The sequence below is a fragment of the Zophobas morio genome, unplaced genomic scaffold, assembly GCF_036711695.1.
Source record: "Zophobas morio isolate AGI-343-1 ecotype UQ-CSIRO unplaced genomic scaffold, CSIRO_AGI_Zmor_V1 ptg000033l, whole genome shotgun sequence".
NCBI classification, from domain to species: Eukaryota; Metazoa; Arthropoda; class Insecta; order Coleoptera; family Tenebrionidae; genus Zophobas; species Zophobas morio.
The window spans coordinates 2,191,263-2,206,766 of record NW_026972138.1 but is presented as its reverse complement, the minus strand read 5'-3'; the positions used below and the strand labels follow the sequence as shown (position 1 = coordinate 2,206,766).

Genomic DNA, 15,504 nt, shown 5'->3' with positions numbered 1-15,504 from the left:
GTTTTAACAATGCTTCTAGATACAGGAAATAAACTGAAAAACTTGATAGATAGATATATTAAGAAATTCTGAAATTTCCTATTAAAAAAAAATGGCCAAAGGTTATTTCGACAGAACTTTTTTCGCCCATAAATCGCAGTCCAACAAATCCCACTTCTTTCAAAAGTTATAAAAATTTGTTGCTATTCTTGTGTTCTTATCACCCCTATAAAGTCAAAAACCATTAGCATAAATAACACCCCCGTTTTTTTAATTTGAATTTTTCAATTCTTCAATTTTTCATCTTTTTTTGTTTCTTCAGTTTTTGGATTTGCAATTTTTTTATTCAAGTTTAAATTTTTTAGTTTATCAATTTTCCAACTTTCATCACCTTAACTCATCTATAACTGAATCTATACGGCTGTATAATGTAGTTATCAAAAAATAAGTTCGAATTATAGAACTTATTTTTTGATAACTTTTGCTCCACAATGGGCTCTTGGCCTAAAGGGATAAAGAACTGTTTATTATTATTATTTTAACTTTCAGTTTTTCAATTTTTCGTTTCGATTTTTATTTTCTTTACTTTTTTTGTTTTTTCAGTTTTAATTTTCCCAGTTTTCAGTTTCTTCAATTTTTCATTTTTTTGTTTCTTCAAAATTTCGACTTACAATTTTGAATTTTGGTTTTTTATTTTCTTTATTTTTACAATTTTTCGATTTTTCTATGTTCCGATTTAATTTTTTTTTTTCAACTTCAATTTATTCCATTTTTCGTTTCTTCTTGTAATTTTTCAATTTTCTTTTGTTTCTTCACTTCACAATTTTTCAGTTTTTCGATTTTCCAACATTTGGATGTTTCAGTTTTTAGATTTTGCAATTTTTCGCTTTGCAGTTTCACGTATTTTCAATTTTCAGTTTTTCAAATTTTCGATTTTTCATTTCGTCAATATTTCGATTTGCAAATTATCGTTTCGTTTCTTATTTTCGTTATTTTTCCAATTTTTCGGTTTCTCAATCTTTTCAGTTTTTGAATTTACGAATTTTTCGATTAACAATGTTTCTGTTTTCAATTTTTCGATATTAATATTATAATTTTTGAAAAATTTAAATTTTTTGATTTTTAATTTTTAAATTTTAGATTCTTCAATTTTTCATCTCTTCAAAATTTTTCGTTCTTCTAATTTCAGATTTCCTAGTTTCTTGAGTTTTTGAATTTTTCTTTTCTTCAGTTTTTGACTTGCAATTTTTCTATTTTTCAATTCAAATATATAAAGATAATAATTATATTTAAGTATAATTTTTTTTCAATGTTGATTTTTAATTTTTCGATTATTCAATTTTTCATTTCGGTTTTTTATTTTTTTATTGTTACTGTTTTTCAATTTTTGGATTTTTCGAACCTTGGCTTTTTCAGTTCTTAAATTTCTCGATTAAAAATTTTTCTGTTTTCAATTTTAGATTTTTTAATTTCTCATTTTTGAATTTTAGATTTTTCAGTTTCTTAACTTTTCAACTTACAATTTTATTATTTTTCTTTTTAAATATGTAATAATAGTTAACTGTGATTTTAAAGTTTTCAATTTTTTGAGGTTCAATTTTTAATTTTTCAATTCTTCTACATTTCATTTCTTCAAATTTTTAGTTAGCAATTTCTAGTTTCGGTTCTTTATTTTCTTTAATTTCACAATTTTTCAATGTTTCAATGTTCTAATTTTCTAATTTTTCTTTTTTTCAATGTGAAATTTTTCAATTTTTGGATTTTTCAATCTATGACTTTTTCAGTTTTTGGATTTTTCAATTTTTCGATTAACAATTTTTCGATTTTTCAATCTGAGATTTTTTAATTTTTCCGTTTTTCAATTTTAGATTTTAAATTTCTTGATTTTTTTAATTTTTCGTTTCTACAGTTTTTGAATTGCAACTTTTCTATTTTCATTTTAAATATATAAACATAATTATAATTTTAAAAAATATTTTAATTTTTAATTTTTCAATTCTTCAACTTTTCATTTCTTCAGTTTCTCGTTGTTTCAATGTTCTCATTTTATAGTTTTTCTACTTTCAAAGTGAAATTTTGAAAATTTTTGGATTTTTCAACCTTTGGCTTTTTCAGTTTTTGAATTTTCCAATTTTTCGTGTTTTCAATTTTAGATTTTTCAGTTTCTTGATTTTTTAATTTTTCGTTCCTTCAGTTTTGACTTGCAATTTTACTATTTTTCATTTTAAAAAGTTAGAATGTCTAATTTTAAAAATTTTTCAAAATTTTTTATTTTCAATCTTTAATTTTTCGATTGTTCAATATTTAATTTCTTCAAATTTTCAATTTGTAATTTCTAGTTTCAGTTTTTCGATTTTCCAATTTTTCGATTAGCAATTTTTGCGTTTTCAATTTATAAATATAATTTTTTAAAATTTTCAATTTTTAATTTCTATTTTTTCATTTTTCGATTCTTCAAACAAATTTTCGATTTGGAATGTCTCGTTTCGGTTTTTTATTTTTTTAATTTTTCTTTGTTCAATGTGAAATTTTTCTACATTTGGATATTTCAATCTTTGGGTTTTTCACTCTTTCGTTTTTCCAATTTTTCCATTTACAATTGTTCGCTTTTCCAATTTTTTATTTCGTCAAAATTTCGATTTACAAATTATCGTTTCGGTTTCTTATTTTCTTTGTTTTTCCAATTTTTCGGTTTTTCAATCTTTGGCTTTTTCAGTTTTTGAATTTACGAATTTTTCGATTAACAATGTTTCCATTTTCAATTTTTCGATTTTTCAATTTGAGATTTTTTAATTTTTCGTTTTTTCAATTTTAAATTTTTAAGTTCCTTCAGTTTTTGACTTGCAATATTTCATTTTTTTTTATTTTAAATATACATATTAGGATTACACACATAAGGATTACAATTAAAAAAAAATCAATTTTTTGAGTTTTAATTTTTAAATTTACGATTCTTCAATATTTCAGGTCTTCAAAATTTTTCGTTCTCTTAATTTTTGATTTCCTAGTTTCTTGATTTTTCAATTTTTTGAGTTTCAATTTTTAATTTTTTAATTTTTCAATTCTTCAACATTTCATTTCTTCAAATTTTCAGCTACCACTTTCTAGTTTCGGTTCTTTATTTTCTTTATTTTTTTTTTATTTTCACAATTTTTCAATATTTCAACATTTTATTTTTTTTCTTTTTTTCAATGTAAAATTTTTCAATTTTTCAATTAACAATTTTTCGATTTTGCAATCTGAAATTTTTTAATTTTTCGTTTCTTCAGTTTTTGAATTAGAATTTTTCTATTTCCATTTTAAATATATAAAAATAATTATAATTTTAAAAAATATTTTAATTTTTTGAGTTTTAATTTTTAATTTTTCAATTCTTCAATTTTTCATTCCTTCAAATTTTCGTTTCGGTTTTTTATTTTCTTTATTTTTATAATTTTTCAATTTTTCAATAATCTCATTTTTTAATTTTTCTTTTTTCAATGTGAAATTTTTCAAATTTTTTAATTTTTCAATCTTCGGCATTTTCAGTTTTTGGATTTTCCAATTTTTCGTTTTTTCAATTATAAATTTTTCAGTTTCTTGAGTTTTTAATTTTTTGTTTCTTCAGTTTTTGACTTGCAATTTTACTATTTTTCATTTTAAACATTAAAGAATAATTATATTTAATATTAAAAAAAAATCAATTTTTTGATTTTCAGTTTTTAATTTTTCGATTGTTCAATATTTAATTTCTTTAAATTTTCAGTTTGGTTTCGGTTTTTTATTTTCTTTATTTCCACAATTGTTCAATTTTTCAATGTGAGATTTTTCAATTTTTGGATTTTTCAATTTTTGGTTTTTCAGTTTTTGGATTTTCCAATTTTTCGATTAGCAATTTTTTCTTTTTCAATTTTTTGATTTTTAATTTTTCGTTTTTCATTCCTTCAAATTTTCGATTTGCAGTTTCTCATTTCAGTATTTTATTTTCTTTATTTCTATAATTTTTCCATTTTTCAATAATCTCATGTTATAATTTTCCTTTTTTCTATGTGAAATTTTTCAAATTTTTGAATTTTTCTATCTTCGGCATTTTCAATTTTTGGATTTTCCAATTTTTCGTTTTTTCAATTATAAATTTTTCAGTTTCTTGATTTTTTAATTTTTTGTTTCTTCAGTTTTTGACTTGCAATTTTAGTATTTTTCATTTTAAACAATAAAGAATAATTATATCCAATTTAAAAAAAAATCAATTTTTTGATTTTCAGTTTTTAATTTTTCGATTGTTCAATATTTAATTTCTTTAAATTTTCAGTTTGCAATTTCTGGTTTCGGTTTTATATTTTCTTTATTTCCACAATTGATCAATTTTTCAATTTTTGGATTTTTCAATTTTTGCTTTTTTCAGTTTTTGGATTTTTCAATTTTTGCTTTTTTCAGTTTTTGGATTTTCCAATTTTTCGATTAGCAATTTTTTCTTTTTCAATTTTTTGATTTTTAATTTTTCGTTTTTCAATTCTTCAAATTTTCGATTTGGAGTTTCTCGCTTCGGTTTTTTATTTTCTTCATTTTTAAAAATACTTTAAATTTTTCTTTTTTTCAATGTGAAATTTTTCTATTTTCGGATATTCCAGTCTTTGGCTTTTTCAGTTTTTGGATTTTCAATTTTTCGATTAGCAATTTTTCCATTTTCAATTTTTCAATTTTTCCTTTCTTCAATTTTTCGATTTACAAATTTGGTTCTTCATTTTTCATTTTTTTTAGTGTGAAATTTTTCAGTTTCAGATTTTTTAATATTACTTTTTTTAATTTTATATTTTTCAATTTCTCTATTTTTTAATTTTTCCAATCTTCAATTCTTGATTTGCAATTTTTCTAGTTTTCATTTTAAATATGTATCTAATAATTTTTATTATAAAGTTTAAAATTTTTCACTTTTTCAAATTTACGATTTTAGTAAAATTTTTCCATTTTTCAATTATTGGATTTTAAATTTTAGTTATTTAATTTTTCCATCTTTCAATGTTACAGATTTTCAACTTTATGATTCTAAAATTTTTCGATTTTAAATTTTGGAAAAAAAAAACTAAATTAAAATTGGAAAATCCATTACATCATTGAAAAATTAAAGGTTGAAAATTTGAAAAATTTAATAAACGAAAAATATAAAATCGAGAAAATAAAAACGGGAAAATAAAAAATAAAAATCAAGAACTTGAAAAATTGAGCAAATGAAAAATTGAAAAATCAAGAAACTGTAAATTCGGAAAATAAAAAATTGTAGTACCGAAAAATAAAAAAAATGAAAGTTGGAAAAACGAAAAATTATTAAACCGAAACATTGGAAAATGGAAAGATTGCTTCATTCATTAATTTTGTTAATCACCCTGAATGTCTAGGGTGAAAACTCAAAACGGATTCATGCATCACAAGTACAGGAGTGCTGTAAATTTCGGAGATTAAAAAAATGAAATAAAATTAGTTGGTTCTTTAACCCTCTCTAGATAATTAAATTCTCGTCAAGCTTAATTTCGGTCGTTAAAACCTACTTACCATCGATGTCGATGGCTTCGCACTTCCACACCTGACCGAACGCCCCCTCCCCCAAAATATTGAAAAACTTGAGCCGATGACGAGGAAACTCCCACCTGTCCACGTCCTTAATCGGAGCCGAAATCTGATGACTCGCCTGAAATAAATTCGACGATCTTTATAGCTTTTATCAATCGATCTCTCCCAACCCGCCCGAAAACGAACATCGTTATTTCGCCAACATTTCACCGAAATGCAAATCAAGTCGTAACTCCGCCACCAAACAAGCGCTAACGAAATTACCTTTTCACTTTAATTTCAGATAATCCCGCATAATCACTATTAATTCCCAAATTTACATAAAAAAGACCGTATAATAAATACCCACCTGTGAACGATTAACCTCTCTTTCCCACAGCTCGTAGCGATTGTTGAAGGCAATGGGTCCTCTCCATTGTTGCATTCCAATAGCAGGCTCCTCATGCAGAACGATTCCTCCAGACGAAGGTTTTCTCTGTAAATTCACACATGTTTAATGCATAATTCACAAAGCCAAACACTCACGATATCGTCTTTGGAGCCTTTGGGTTTCCCCAAGTGAATCTTCTTTCTGAACACCACGGCGATGACGCCCACCATCAAAAACACCGCACAAACGGAGATAATCGGCACCACCGTGACCGCGATATCGGGCGGAGATTTAACCGCTTGATCGAACTTGTTTTCGTCGTAGTTTTGTGTCGAGGGAACGTCCGTCGCGTTTTTCACGGTTGTCGTCTCTTGTTCCCTCGTTTCGTCTTCGTTTATGTCGTTCTTCACCTCCTTGGGCTCGAGTTTGACGGGCCGCAGATACGTGGACGTGCTGGGTTTGGGGTGGAAGAGGGGCTCCGGGGGCGGGTAGTTCCTGATCTGGGGCGGCGGGTTGTTGGGGACGAGCGGCGGTCTTTGCTCGTACTCCGGGCGCGGGGGGAAGCCGGGGATTTTGAAGCGATTTTTGTTGTTTTCGGGGGGAGAGTCCGCGGTGGAGGCTTTGAGGATGTAGGCGGCCACTTCGAACTTTGTGGGGAGGTCGCCTTCTGATACTGTCACGTAAAGGCGGAGGTGTTCGCCTCCCTAAAAAACGTAATAGGCAAAACGTGAAAAAAAGTAGAAGTGTCAAAGTATGTTTATTTACCCGTCCTTGGACAGATTCGTTCAGATAAATCGCTCCTGTCCTGGAATCTATTCGAAATGGTAGCTTCTTAGGCGGTTTTTCGTCCCCCTCAGACATTAGAGGCTCGATGCCGTATGTTAGGGTCCTTCCAGGATTTCCCGTGGCGTGGGCTTGGTTGACTTTTGTTCCCACAGGGTCGGATTCGAAAATTTGCCATCTTTGTTCTGTTCGTACGATAGGTGGAGGATAAACTTGACCGTTTACTGAAATAATAAAATGGTCACTAGTTTGCTACAAGTATTTTAAAAGTAAATATAGTTATTATTATTATTGTTTTGTCAGCTATCCGTTCTGTATGACCTACTCCGAAAAAGAGATTTATGTTGTCATTTACGTATTTTTTATTTCTTTAATTTTTTTATTTTTAAAAATTTCAGTTTTTTAATTTTCCAAATTTTCGATGTTTTAATTTTTAGATTTTGCATTTTTTTGATTTGCAGTTCCATGAGATTTCAAATTTTTTCGAGTTTTATATTTTTTAATTTCGCATTTCTTCAATTTTTTGCTTCTGGTTTTATTTTAAATATGTAATAATAATAATTTTTAATAGTTCTAACTTTTTCAATTGTGTGATTTTAGAATTTTTCCATTTTTCGATTATCACAATTCTTTTTTTTTATCTATTCGACTTTTCGATTCATCAATTTTCCATTCCTCAAAGTTTTCGATTTGGAATTTTTCGTTTCGGTTTTTTATTTTTATTATTTATTATTTTATAATTCTTTGTTTTATTAATTTTACAATATGTAACTCTTCGATTTTTCATTTTTAAATTTTTAGATTTTTCGATTTTCCAACTTTTGGATGTTTCAATTTTTAGATTTTGCAAATTTTTGATTTGCAATTTCACGCGTTTTCAATTTTTCATTTCCACAAATTTTCGATTTTTCAATTTTTCATTTCCTCAATTTTTCGATTTGCAGTTCTTTGTTTCGATTTTATATTTTCTTTATTTCAATTTTTCGTATTTTCAGTTTTCTTTTTTTCAATGTGAGATTTCTCAATTTTTGAATTTATTAATTTTCCATTCTTTCAATTTTAGATTTTTCAGTTTTTCAGTTTTTCAAAATTCTAATTTTTCAGTTTTTTGTTTTTTCAATTTTACAATATGCAACACTTCGATTTTCATTTTTAAAAATTTCAATTTTTTAATTTTTGAAATTTTACATTTTCTAATTTTTCCACTACTGCAGTAAAAATTTTTCATTTAATCAATTTTTCAATTTTGGAATTTCAAATTTTCAATTTTTCGATTCTATAATTTATAATTCGTCAAAGTTCTCGGTTTGCAATTACTCGTTTCGGTTTTCAATTTTTCATGCTTTTTGTTTCTTCAATTATTGTATATGCAACTCTTCGATTTTTCATTCTAAAAATTTTTGAGTTTTTCGATTTTCCGACTTTTGCAATTTTTTATTTGCAATTTCACGAGTTTTCAATTTTTTATTTTCACAATTTTCGATTTTTCAATTTTTCGGTTTGCATTTTTCGTTTCGGTTTTTTATTGTCTTTTTTTTAATTTTTCGTATTTTCAATGTTCTGATTTTATCATCTTTCTCTTTTCCAATGTGAAATTGTTCAATGTTTGCGTTTATTAATTTTTCGTTTTTTCTATTTTAGATTTTTCAGTTTCTTGATTTTTTAGTTTTTTAATCTTCCAAATTTCGAATTTTTCAATTTTTCGATTTTCCAGCTCTTGGATGTTTTAATTTTTAGATTTTGCAATTTTTCGATTTCCAGTTTCACTAGATTTCATGTTTTCAGTTTTTCGATTTGCAATTTTTCCTTCCGATTTTTATTTTCTTTATTTTTCACATTTTCGATTTTTCAAATTTTATATTTATTAATTTTTCATTTCTTCAATTTCCCGTTTCTAGTTTTAATTTTAAATAATTATGTAATAATAATTTTTAAAATTTCCACTTTTTCAATTTCATTACTTTACAATTTGTCCATTTTTCAAATATTGCAAATAATCTTTTTTTCAATTTTTCGAATTTTAATTATACAACTTTTCGATTCTTCAATTTTCCATTCCTCAAAGTTTTCGATATGCAACTCTTCGATTTTTCATTTTCAAAATTTTTCAGGCTTTTTCTGGATGTTCCGATTTTTACATTTTGCAATTTTTGGATTTGCATTTTCACGAATTTTCAATTTTTTATTTCTTCAATTTTTCGGTTTGAATTTTTCGTTTCTGTTTTTTATTGTTTATTTTTTAAATTTTTCGGATTTTCAATGTTTGTTTTTATAATGTTTCGTTTTTCAATGTGAAATTTTTCATTTTTTGGATTTTTAATTTTTCATTTTTTCAATTTTAGACTTTTCGTTTCACAATTTTTCACTCCTAGATTTTTTAATTTTTTGTTTCTTCAAGTTTTCATTTTTAGTTTTAATTTTAAATATGTAATAATAATTTTTAAAATTTCTTCCCTTTTCACATTTATGACTTTAGAACTTTTCCACTTTTCAATTATTGCAGTTATTTTTTCCATTTATTCGTGTTCAATTTTTGAAATTTTCAATTTTCAGTTTTTCGATTCTTCAATTTATCATTCGTCAAAATTTTCCAGTTGCAATTTCTTATTTCAGTTTTTCATTTTTTTATTTATTATTTTATAATTTTTTGTTTTCCCAATTTCATTTTTTTTAATTTTTTATGATTTTTGTTTCTGCAGTTTTCGATATGCAACTCGTAGAATTTGCAATTTTTGGATTTTTCATTTTCACAATTTTTTGCTTTTTCAATTTTTCAATTTTTCGATCTCTACAGTTTTTCGATTTTCAATTTTGACGATTTTGATTTCGATTTTAGAATTTTTGGTTTTTGGTTTTTCAGTTTGTCGATTTTTCTTTTCGATTCGTATTTTCCTTTTTCCAACTTTTCGATTATTTAATTTTTTTGGATTATTGAGTTTTTCGACATTTGGTTTTTCAGTGTTTCATTTTTTTAGTTCTTCAATTTGCAATTTTTGGATTTTGCACTTTTTCGTTTCTTCAGATTTTCGATTTTTCAGTTTTTCGTGTCTTCAATTTTTTGTTTCTAGTTTTAATTTTAGATATGTACGAATACGTAATAATAGTACTTTTGAAACATTCTCGCATTTTCAATTTCATGATTTTAGAATTTTTCAATTATAGTTTTTCGAATTTTCATTTTTCAATTTTTCGGATTGCAGTTTCTCGTTCTGGGTTTTCATTTTCTTATTTATTATTTTATAATTTATTTATTTTTTTCAATTTTTCATGCTTTTGTGTATTCAATTTTACAATGTGCAACTCTACGATTTTTCGCTTTAAAATCTTTTAGTTTTTCGATTTTCCGACTTTAGGATGTTTCAATCCTTAGATTTTTCAATTTTTGGATTTGCAATTTCACGGGTTTTCGATTTTTCGTTTCCAAAATTTTTGATTTTTTCAATTTTTCATTTGCTCAATTTTTCGATTTGCTTTTTCGTTTCGTTTTTTTATTGTCTTTATTTTTCAATTTTTAGGATTTTCAGTGTTATGATTAATTATTTTTCTTCTTTACAATATGTAATTTTTCAATTTTTGATTTATTATTTTATAATTCTTTGTTTCTTTAATTTTATAATATGCAACTCTTGGATTTTTTCTTTTTAAATTTTCAGTTTGGTTTTGGTTTTTTATTTTCTTTATTTCCACAATTGTTCAATTTTTCAATGTGAAATTTTTCAATTTTGGATTTTTCAATTTTTGGTTTTTTCAGTTTTTGGATTTTCCAATTTTTCGATTAACAATTTTTTTTTCAATTTTTTGATTTTTAATTTGTCGTTTTTCAATTCTTCAAATTTTCGATTTGGAATTTCTCGTTTCGGTTTTGTATTTTCTTCATTTTTAAAATTTTTAAATTTTTCTTTTTTTCAATGTGAAATTTTTCTATTTTCGGATATTCCAGTCTTTGGCTTTTTCAATTTTTGGTTTTTCAAGTTTTCGATTGGCCAATTTTCCATTTTCAATTTTTCAATTTTTCCTTTCTTCAATTTTTCGATTTACAAATTTGGTTCTTTATTTTTCATTTTTTTCAGTGTGAAATGTTTCAATTTTTAGAGTTTTCAATTTTTCGATTTGCACTTTATTCGTTTTCAATTTTTCAATTTCTGGTTTTTTAATTATTCTTTTTTTCTAATTTTCTATTTTTCAGTTTCTCTATTTTCTAATTTTTCCAATCTTCAGTTCTTGATTTGCAATTTTTCTAGTTTTCACTTTAAATATCATGTATCTAATAATAATTATAGCTTTTAAAATTTTTCACTTTTTCAAATTTACTATTTTAGTAGAATTTTTCCATTTTTCAACTGTTGAATTATAAATTTTAGTTATTTAATGTTTCCATCTTTCAATGTTACAGTTTTTCAATTTTATGATTCCAAAATTTTTTGATTTTACGATTTTTGGTTTTCTAATTTTTCAGTTTTTTCCGATTGTTTAGTTTTTCCATTTTGAATTTTTCGATTTTTCAACTTTTCGAACAAAAAAAATAATGGAAAAATTGAAAAATTGTAAAACTGAAAAATCAAAAATGTAAAAACGAAAACTTGAAAAAACATACACATACTGGTTTTATTTTAAATATGTAATAATAATAATTTTTAAAAGTTCTAACTTTTTCAATTGTGTGATTTTAGAATTTTTCCATTTTTCGATTATTACAATTAATTTTTTTTTCATTTATTCGACTTTTCAATTTTTCGAATTTTAATTTTTCAACTTTTTGATTCTTCAATTTTCCATTCCTAAATGTTTTCGATTTGCAATTTCTCGTTTCAGTTTTTCGTTTTTTGATTTATTATTAATTCTTTGTTTCTTTATTTTTACAATATGCAACTCTTCGATTTTTCATTTTTAAAAATTTCAATTTTTCGATTTTTGGAATTTCAAATTTTCAATTTTTCGATCCTCAAAGTTTTCGATTTGCAATTACTCGTTTCGGTTTTAAATTTTTCATGCTTTTTGTTTCTTCAATTATTTTATTACATGCAACTTCTCAATTTTTCTTTTTAAAAATTTTTCAGTTTTTTGATTTTCCGACTTTTGGATGTTTTAACTTTTAGATTTTGCAATTTCTTATTTACAATTTCACAAGTTTTCAATGTTTTATTTCCACAATTTTCGATTTTTCAATTTTTCATTTCCTCAGTTTTTCGGTTTTTTATGTCTTTTTAATTTTTTGTATTCTCAATGTTCCGATTTTATAGTTTTTCTCTTTTTCAATGTGAAATTATTGAATTTTCGCATTTTTTAATTTTTTATTTTTTCATTGTCTCGATTTTTGAGCTTTTCAATCTTCCAAACTTCGAACTTTTCTATTTTTTATTCTATAATTTTTCGAGTTTTCATTTTTTAAATTTTTAGTTTTTCGATTTTCCAACTTTTGAATGTTTTCAGTTTTTCGATTTGCAATTTTTCCTTCCGATTTTTTTCTTCTATATTTTTCAAATTTTAGGTTTATTAATTTTTCGTTTCTTCAATTTCCCCTTTATAGTTTTAATTTTAAATATGTAATAATAATTTTTAAAAAAATCTCACTTTTTCAATTTTATTATTTTACAATTTTTCGGCCCCCTCGACACCCAATGGATAAAAGAGGGTAACAGATTATATATATATATTTTACAATTTGTTCATTTTTCAAATATTGCAATATTTTTTTTGCAATTTTTCGAATTTTAATTTTTCAATTTTTCGGTTCTTCAATTTTCCATTCCTCAAAGTTTTCTATGTGCAATTTCGGTGTTCCATTTTTTTTATAATCCTTTGTTTCTTCAATTTCAATTTTTTCAATTTGTTTCCTTCAATTTATGTTAATTATTTATGGTGTTTTGTTTTTTTTTTCTCTAGTTTATATATTCATTTTTTACTATTATTATACTATTAATTTTCCGTTGCTTCAATTTTTCGTCTTTAGTTTTAATTTTAAATATGTACGAATACGTAATAATAATAATTTTGAACATTTCTAACTTTTTGAATTTTATGATTTTTGAATTTTTGTATTTTTCAATTATAATTTTTCGAATTTTGATTTTTCAACTTTTTGATTCTTCAATTTTCCGTTCCTAAATGTTTTCAATTTGCAATTTCTCGTTTCGGTTTTTCGTTTTTTGATTTATTATTTTATAATTCTTTGTTTCTTTAATTTTACAATATGCAACTCTTGGATTTTTTCTTTTTAAATTTTCAGTTTGGTTTCGGTTTTTTATTATCTTTATTTCAACAATTGTTCAATTTTTCAATGTGAAATTTTTCAATTTTGGATTTTTCAATTTTTGGTTTTTTCAGTTTTTAGATTTTCCAATTTTTCGATTAGCAATTTTTTCTTTTTCAATTTTTTGATTTTTAATTTTTCGTTTTTCAATTCTTTAAATTTTCGATTTGGAATTTCTCGTTTCGGTTTTTTATTTTCTTCATTTTTAAAATTTTTAAATTTTTCTTTTTTTCAATGTGAAATTTTTCTATTTTCGGATATTCCAGTCTTTGGCTTTTTCAATTTTTGGTTTTTCAAGTTTTCGATTAGCCATTTTTCCATTTTCAATTTTTCAGTTTTTCCTTTCTTCAATTTTTCGATTTACAAATTTGGTTCTTTATTTTTCATTTTTTTTAGTGTGAAATTTTTCAATTGTTAGATTTTTCAATTTTTCGATTTGCACTTCATTCGTTTTCAATTTTTCAATTTCAGGTTTTATAATTTTTCTTTTTTTCTAAATTTCTATTTTTCAGTTTCTCTATTTTTTAATTTTTCCAATCTTCAGTTCTTGATTTGCAATTTTTCTAGTTTTCATTTTAAATATTATATTTTTCGTCTTTACAATATGTAATTTTTCAATTTTTGGATTTCCTAATTTTTTGTTTTTTAATTTTTGATTGGCAATTTTTTTAATTTTAATTTTAAATAAAATATGTAATAATTATTGTTGTTGTAAAATGTTTTCATTTATTCAATTATTCAATTTTTGGATTTATAATTCTTCAATTTCTCCATATTTAATTTTTCAATTTTTCGATCTCTACAATTTTTCGATTTTCAAGTTTGACGATTTCGATTTTACAATGTTTTGGTTTTTCAGTTTGTCGATTTTTCTTTTCGATTCGTCTTTTCTTCTTTCCAACTTTTCGATTAATTAATTTTTTGCATTATTGAGTTTTTCGACTTTTGGTTTTTCAGTGTTTCATTTTTTTTAGTTCTTCGATTTGCAATTTTTCGATTTTGCACTTTGTCGTTTCTTCAGATTTTCGATTTTTCAGTTTTTCGTGTCTTCAGTTTTTCGATTTGCAATTTTTCTTTTCGGTTTTTATGCTCTCAAGTTTTCAATTCTTCGATTTTTTAATTTTTCGTTTCTTCAAGTTTTCGTTTCTAGTTTTAATTTTAGATATGTACGAATACGTAATAATAGTAATTTTGAAACTTTCTCGCATTTTCAATTTCATGATTTTAGAATTTTTCAATTATAATTTTTCGAATTTTCATTTTTCAATTTTTCGAATTGCAATTTCTCGTTCTGGGTTTACATTTTCTTATTTATTATTTTATAATTTATTTATTTTTTTAAATTTTCCATGCTTTTGTTTCTTCAATTTTACAATATGCAACTCTCTTTTTCGTTTTAAAATTTTTTAGTTTTTCGATTTTCCGACTTTTGGATGTTTCAATTCTTAGATTTTGCAATTTTTGGATTTGCAATTTCACGAGTTTTTGATTTTTCGTTTCCACAATTTTTGATTTTTTCAATTTTTCATTTGCTCAATTTTTCGATTTGCTTTTTCGTTTCGGTTTTTTATTGTCATTATTTTTCAATTTTTAGCATTTTCAGTGTTATGATTTTATTTTTCTTCTTTACAATATGCAATTTTTCAATTTTTGGATTTCCTAATTTTTCGTTTTTTTTTTTATTTTTGATTTGCTAGTTTTTTTGTTTTAATTTTAAATAAAATATGTAGTAATTATTGTTGTTTTAAATTTTTTACTTTTTCAATTTTACGATTTTAGATTCTTTCCATCTTTCAATTACATATTGAATTTTAAAATTTCTTCATTTATTCAATTTTTTAATTTTTCGATTTTTAATTTTTCAATTTCTCCATATTTTATTTTTCAATTTTTCGATTTGTCCAGTTTTTCGATGTAAAATTCTGACGATTTTATAATTTTTCTATTTTACAATTTATTCCGATTGTTTAGTTTTCCATTTTGAATTTTTCGATTTTTCAACTTTTCGAATAAAAAAATGGAAAAATTGCAAAATTTTAAAATTGAAAAATCAAAAATGAAAAAGTATAAAATGTAAACTTTGGAAATCAAGAACTCGAAAAATTGAAGAAACGTAAAATCGAGAAATCGAAAATTTGAGAAAAAACGAAATTGCAAAACTGAAAAATTTTAAATTTGGAAAATCAGAGTTGAAAAATCTAACACTGAAAATTTAATAAACGAAAAATTATAAAATCCAAAGAAACATTGAAATGAAATATTGTGCAATAAAATCGAGAAAACGAAAATAAAAAAATCGGGAAAATTTAAGTTTGCGAATTTTTCTGAATTTAATTAATGAAATAAATTGCCTCATTCATTAATTCTGTTAAAAATAAAAAAAAAATGTTTTCGAGCTAAATCTTTGATTTAATCAAGTATTAGAACTCTCTGGTAACTTATAACGACGCATACACAAAAAGACGAATTATTCTTTAGAAACTTTTATCTTTGAAAGGAATAAATTTTCTAACCGAACTACTCCAACAAAAAGATTTATATCGTTGTCATTTATCTTGAAACTTATTGAAATTTA

The 15,504-nt window shown here is 23.8% G+C and overlaps 1 protein-coding gene across 1 annotated transcript in view; it reads right to left on the bottom strand.

The window, feature by feature from the left end:
* LOC135139770 (tyrosine kinase receptor Cad96Ca) overlaps positions 1-15,504 on the bottom strand; it is a 60,231-nt gene that overhangs the window by 23,581 nt on the left and 21,146 nt on the right. The window contains exons 2-5 of the mRNA XM_064070104.1: positions 6,662-6,903; positions 6,052-6,600; positions 5,876-6,001; positions 5,509-5,644 (exon numbers count right to left, since the gene is read on the bottom strand). Coding sequence (XP_063926174.1) covers positions 5,509-5,644; positions 5,876-6,001; positions 6,052-6,600; positions 6,662-6,903 — 1,053 coding nt within the window. The remainder of the gene's footprint in view (positions 1-5,508; positions 5,645-5,875; positions 6,002-6,051; positions 6,601-6,661; positions 6,904-15,504) is intronic.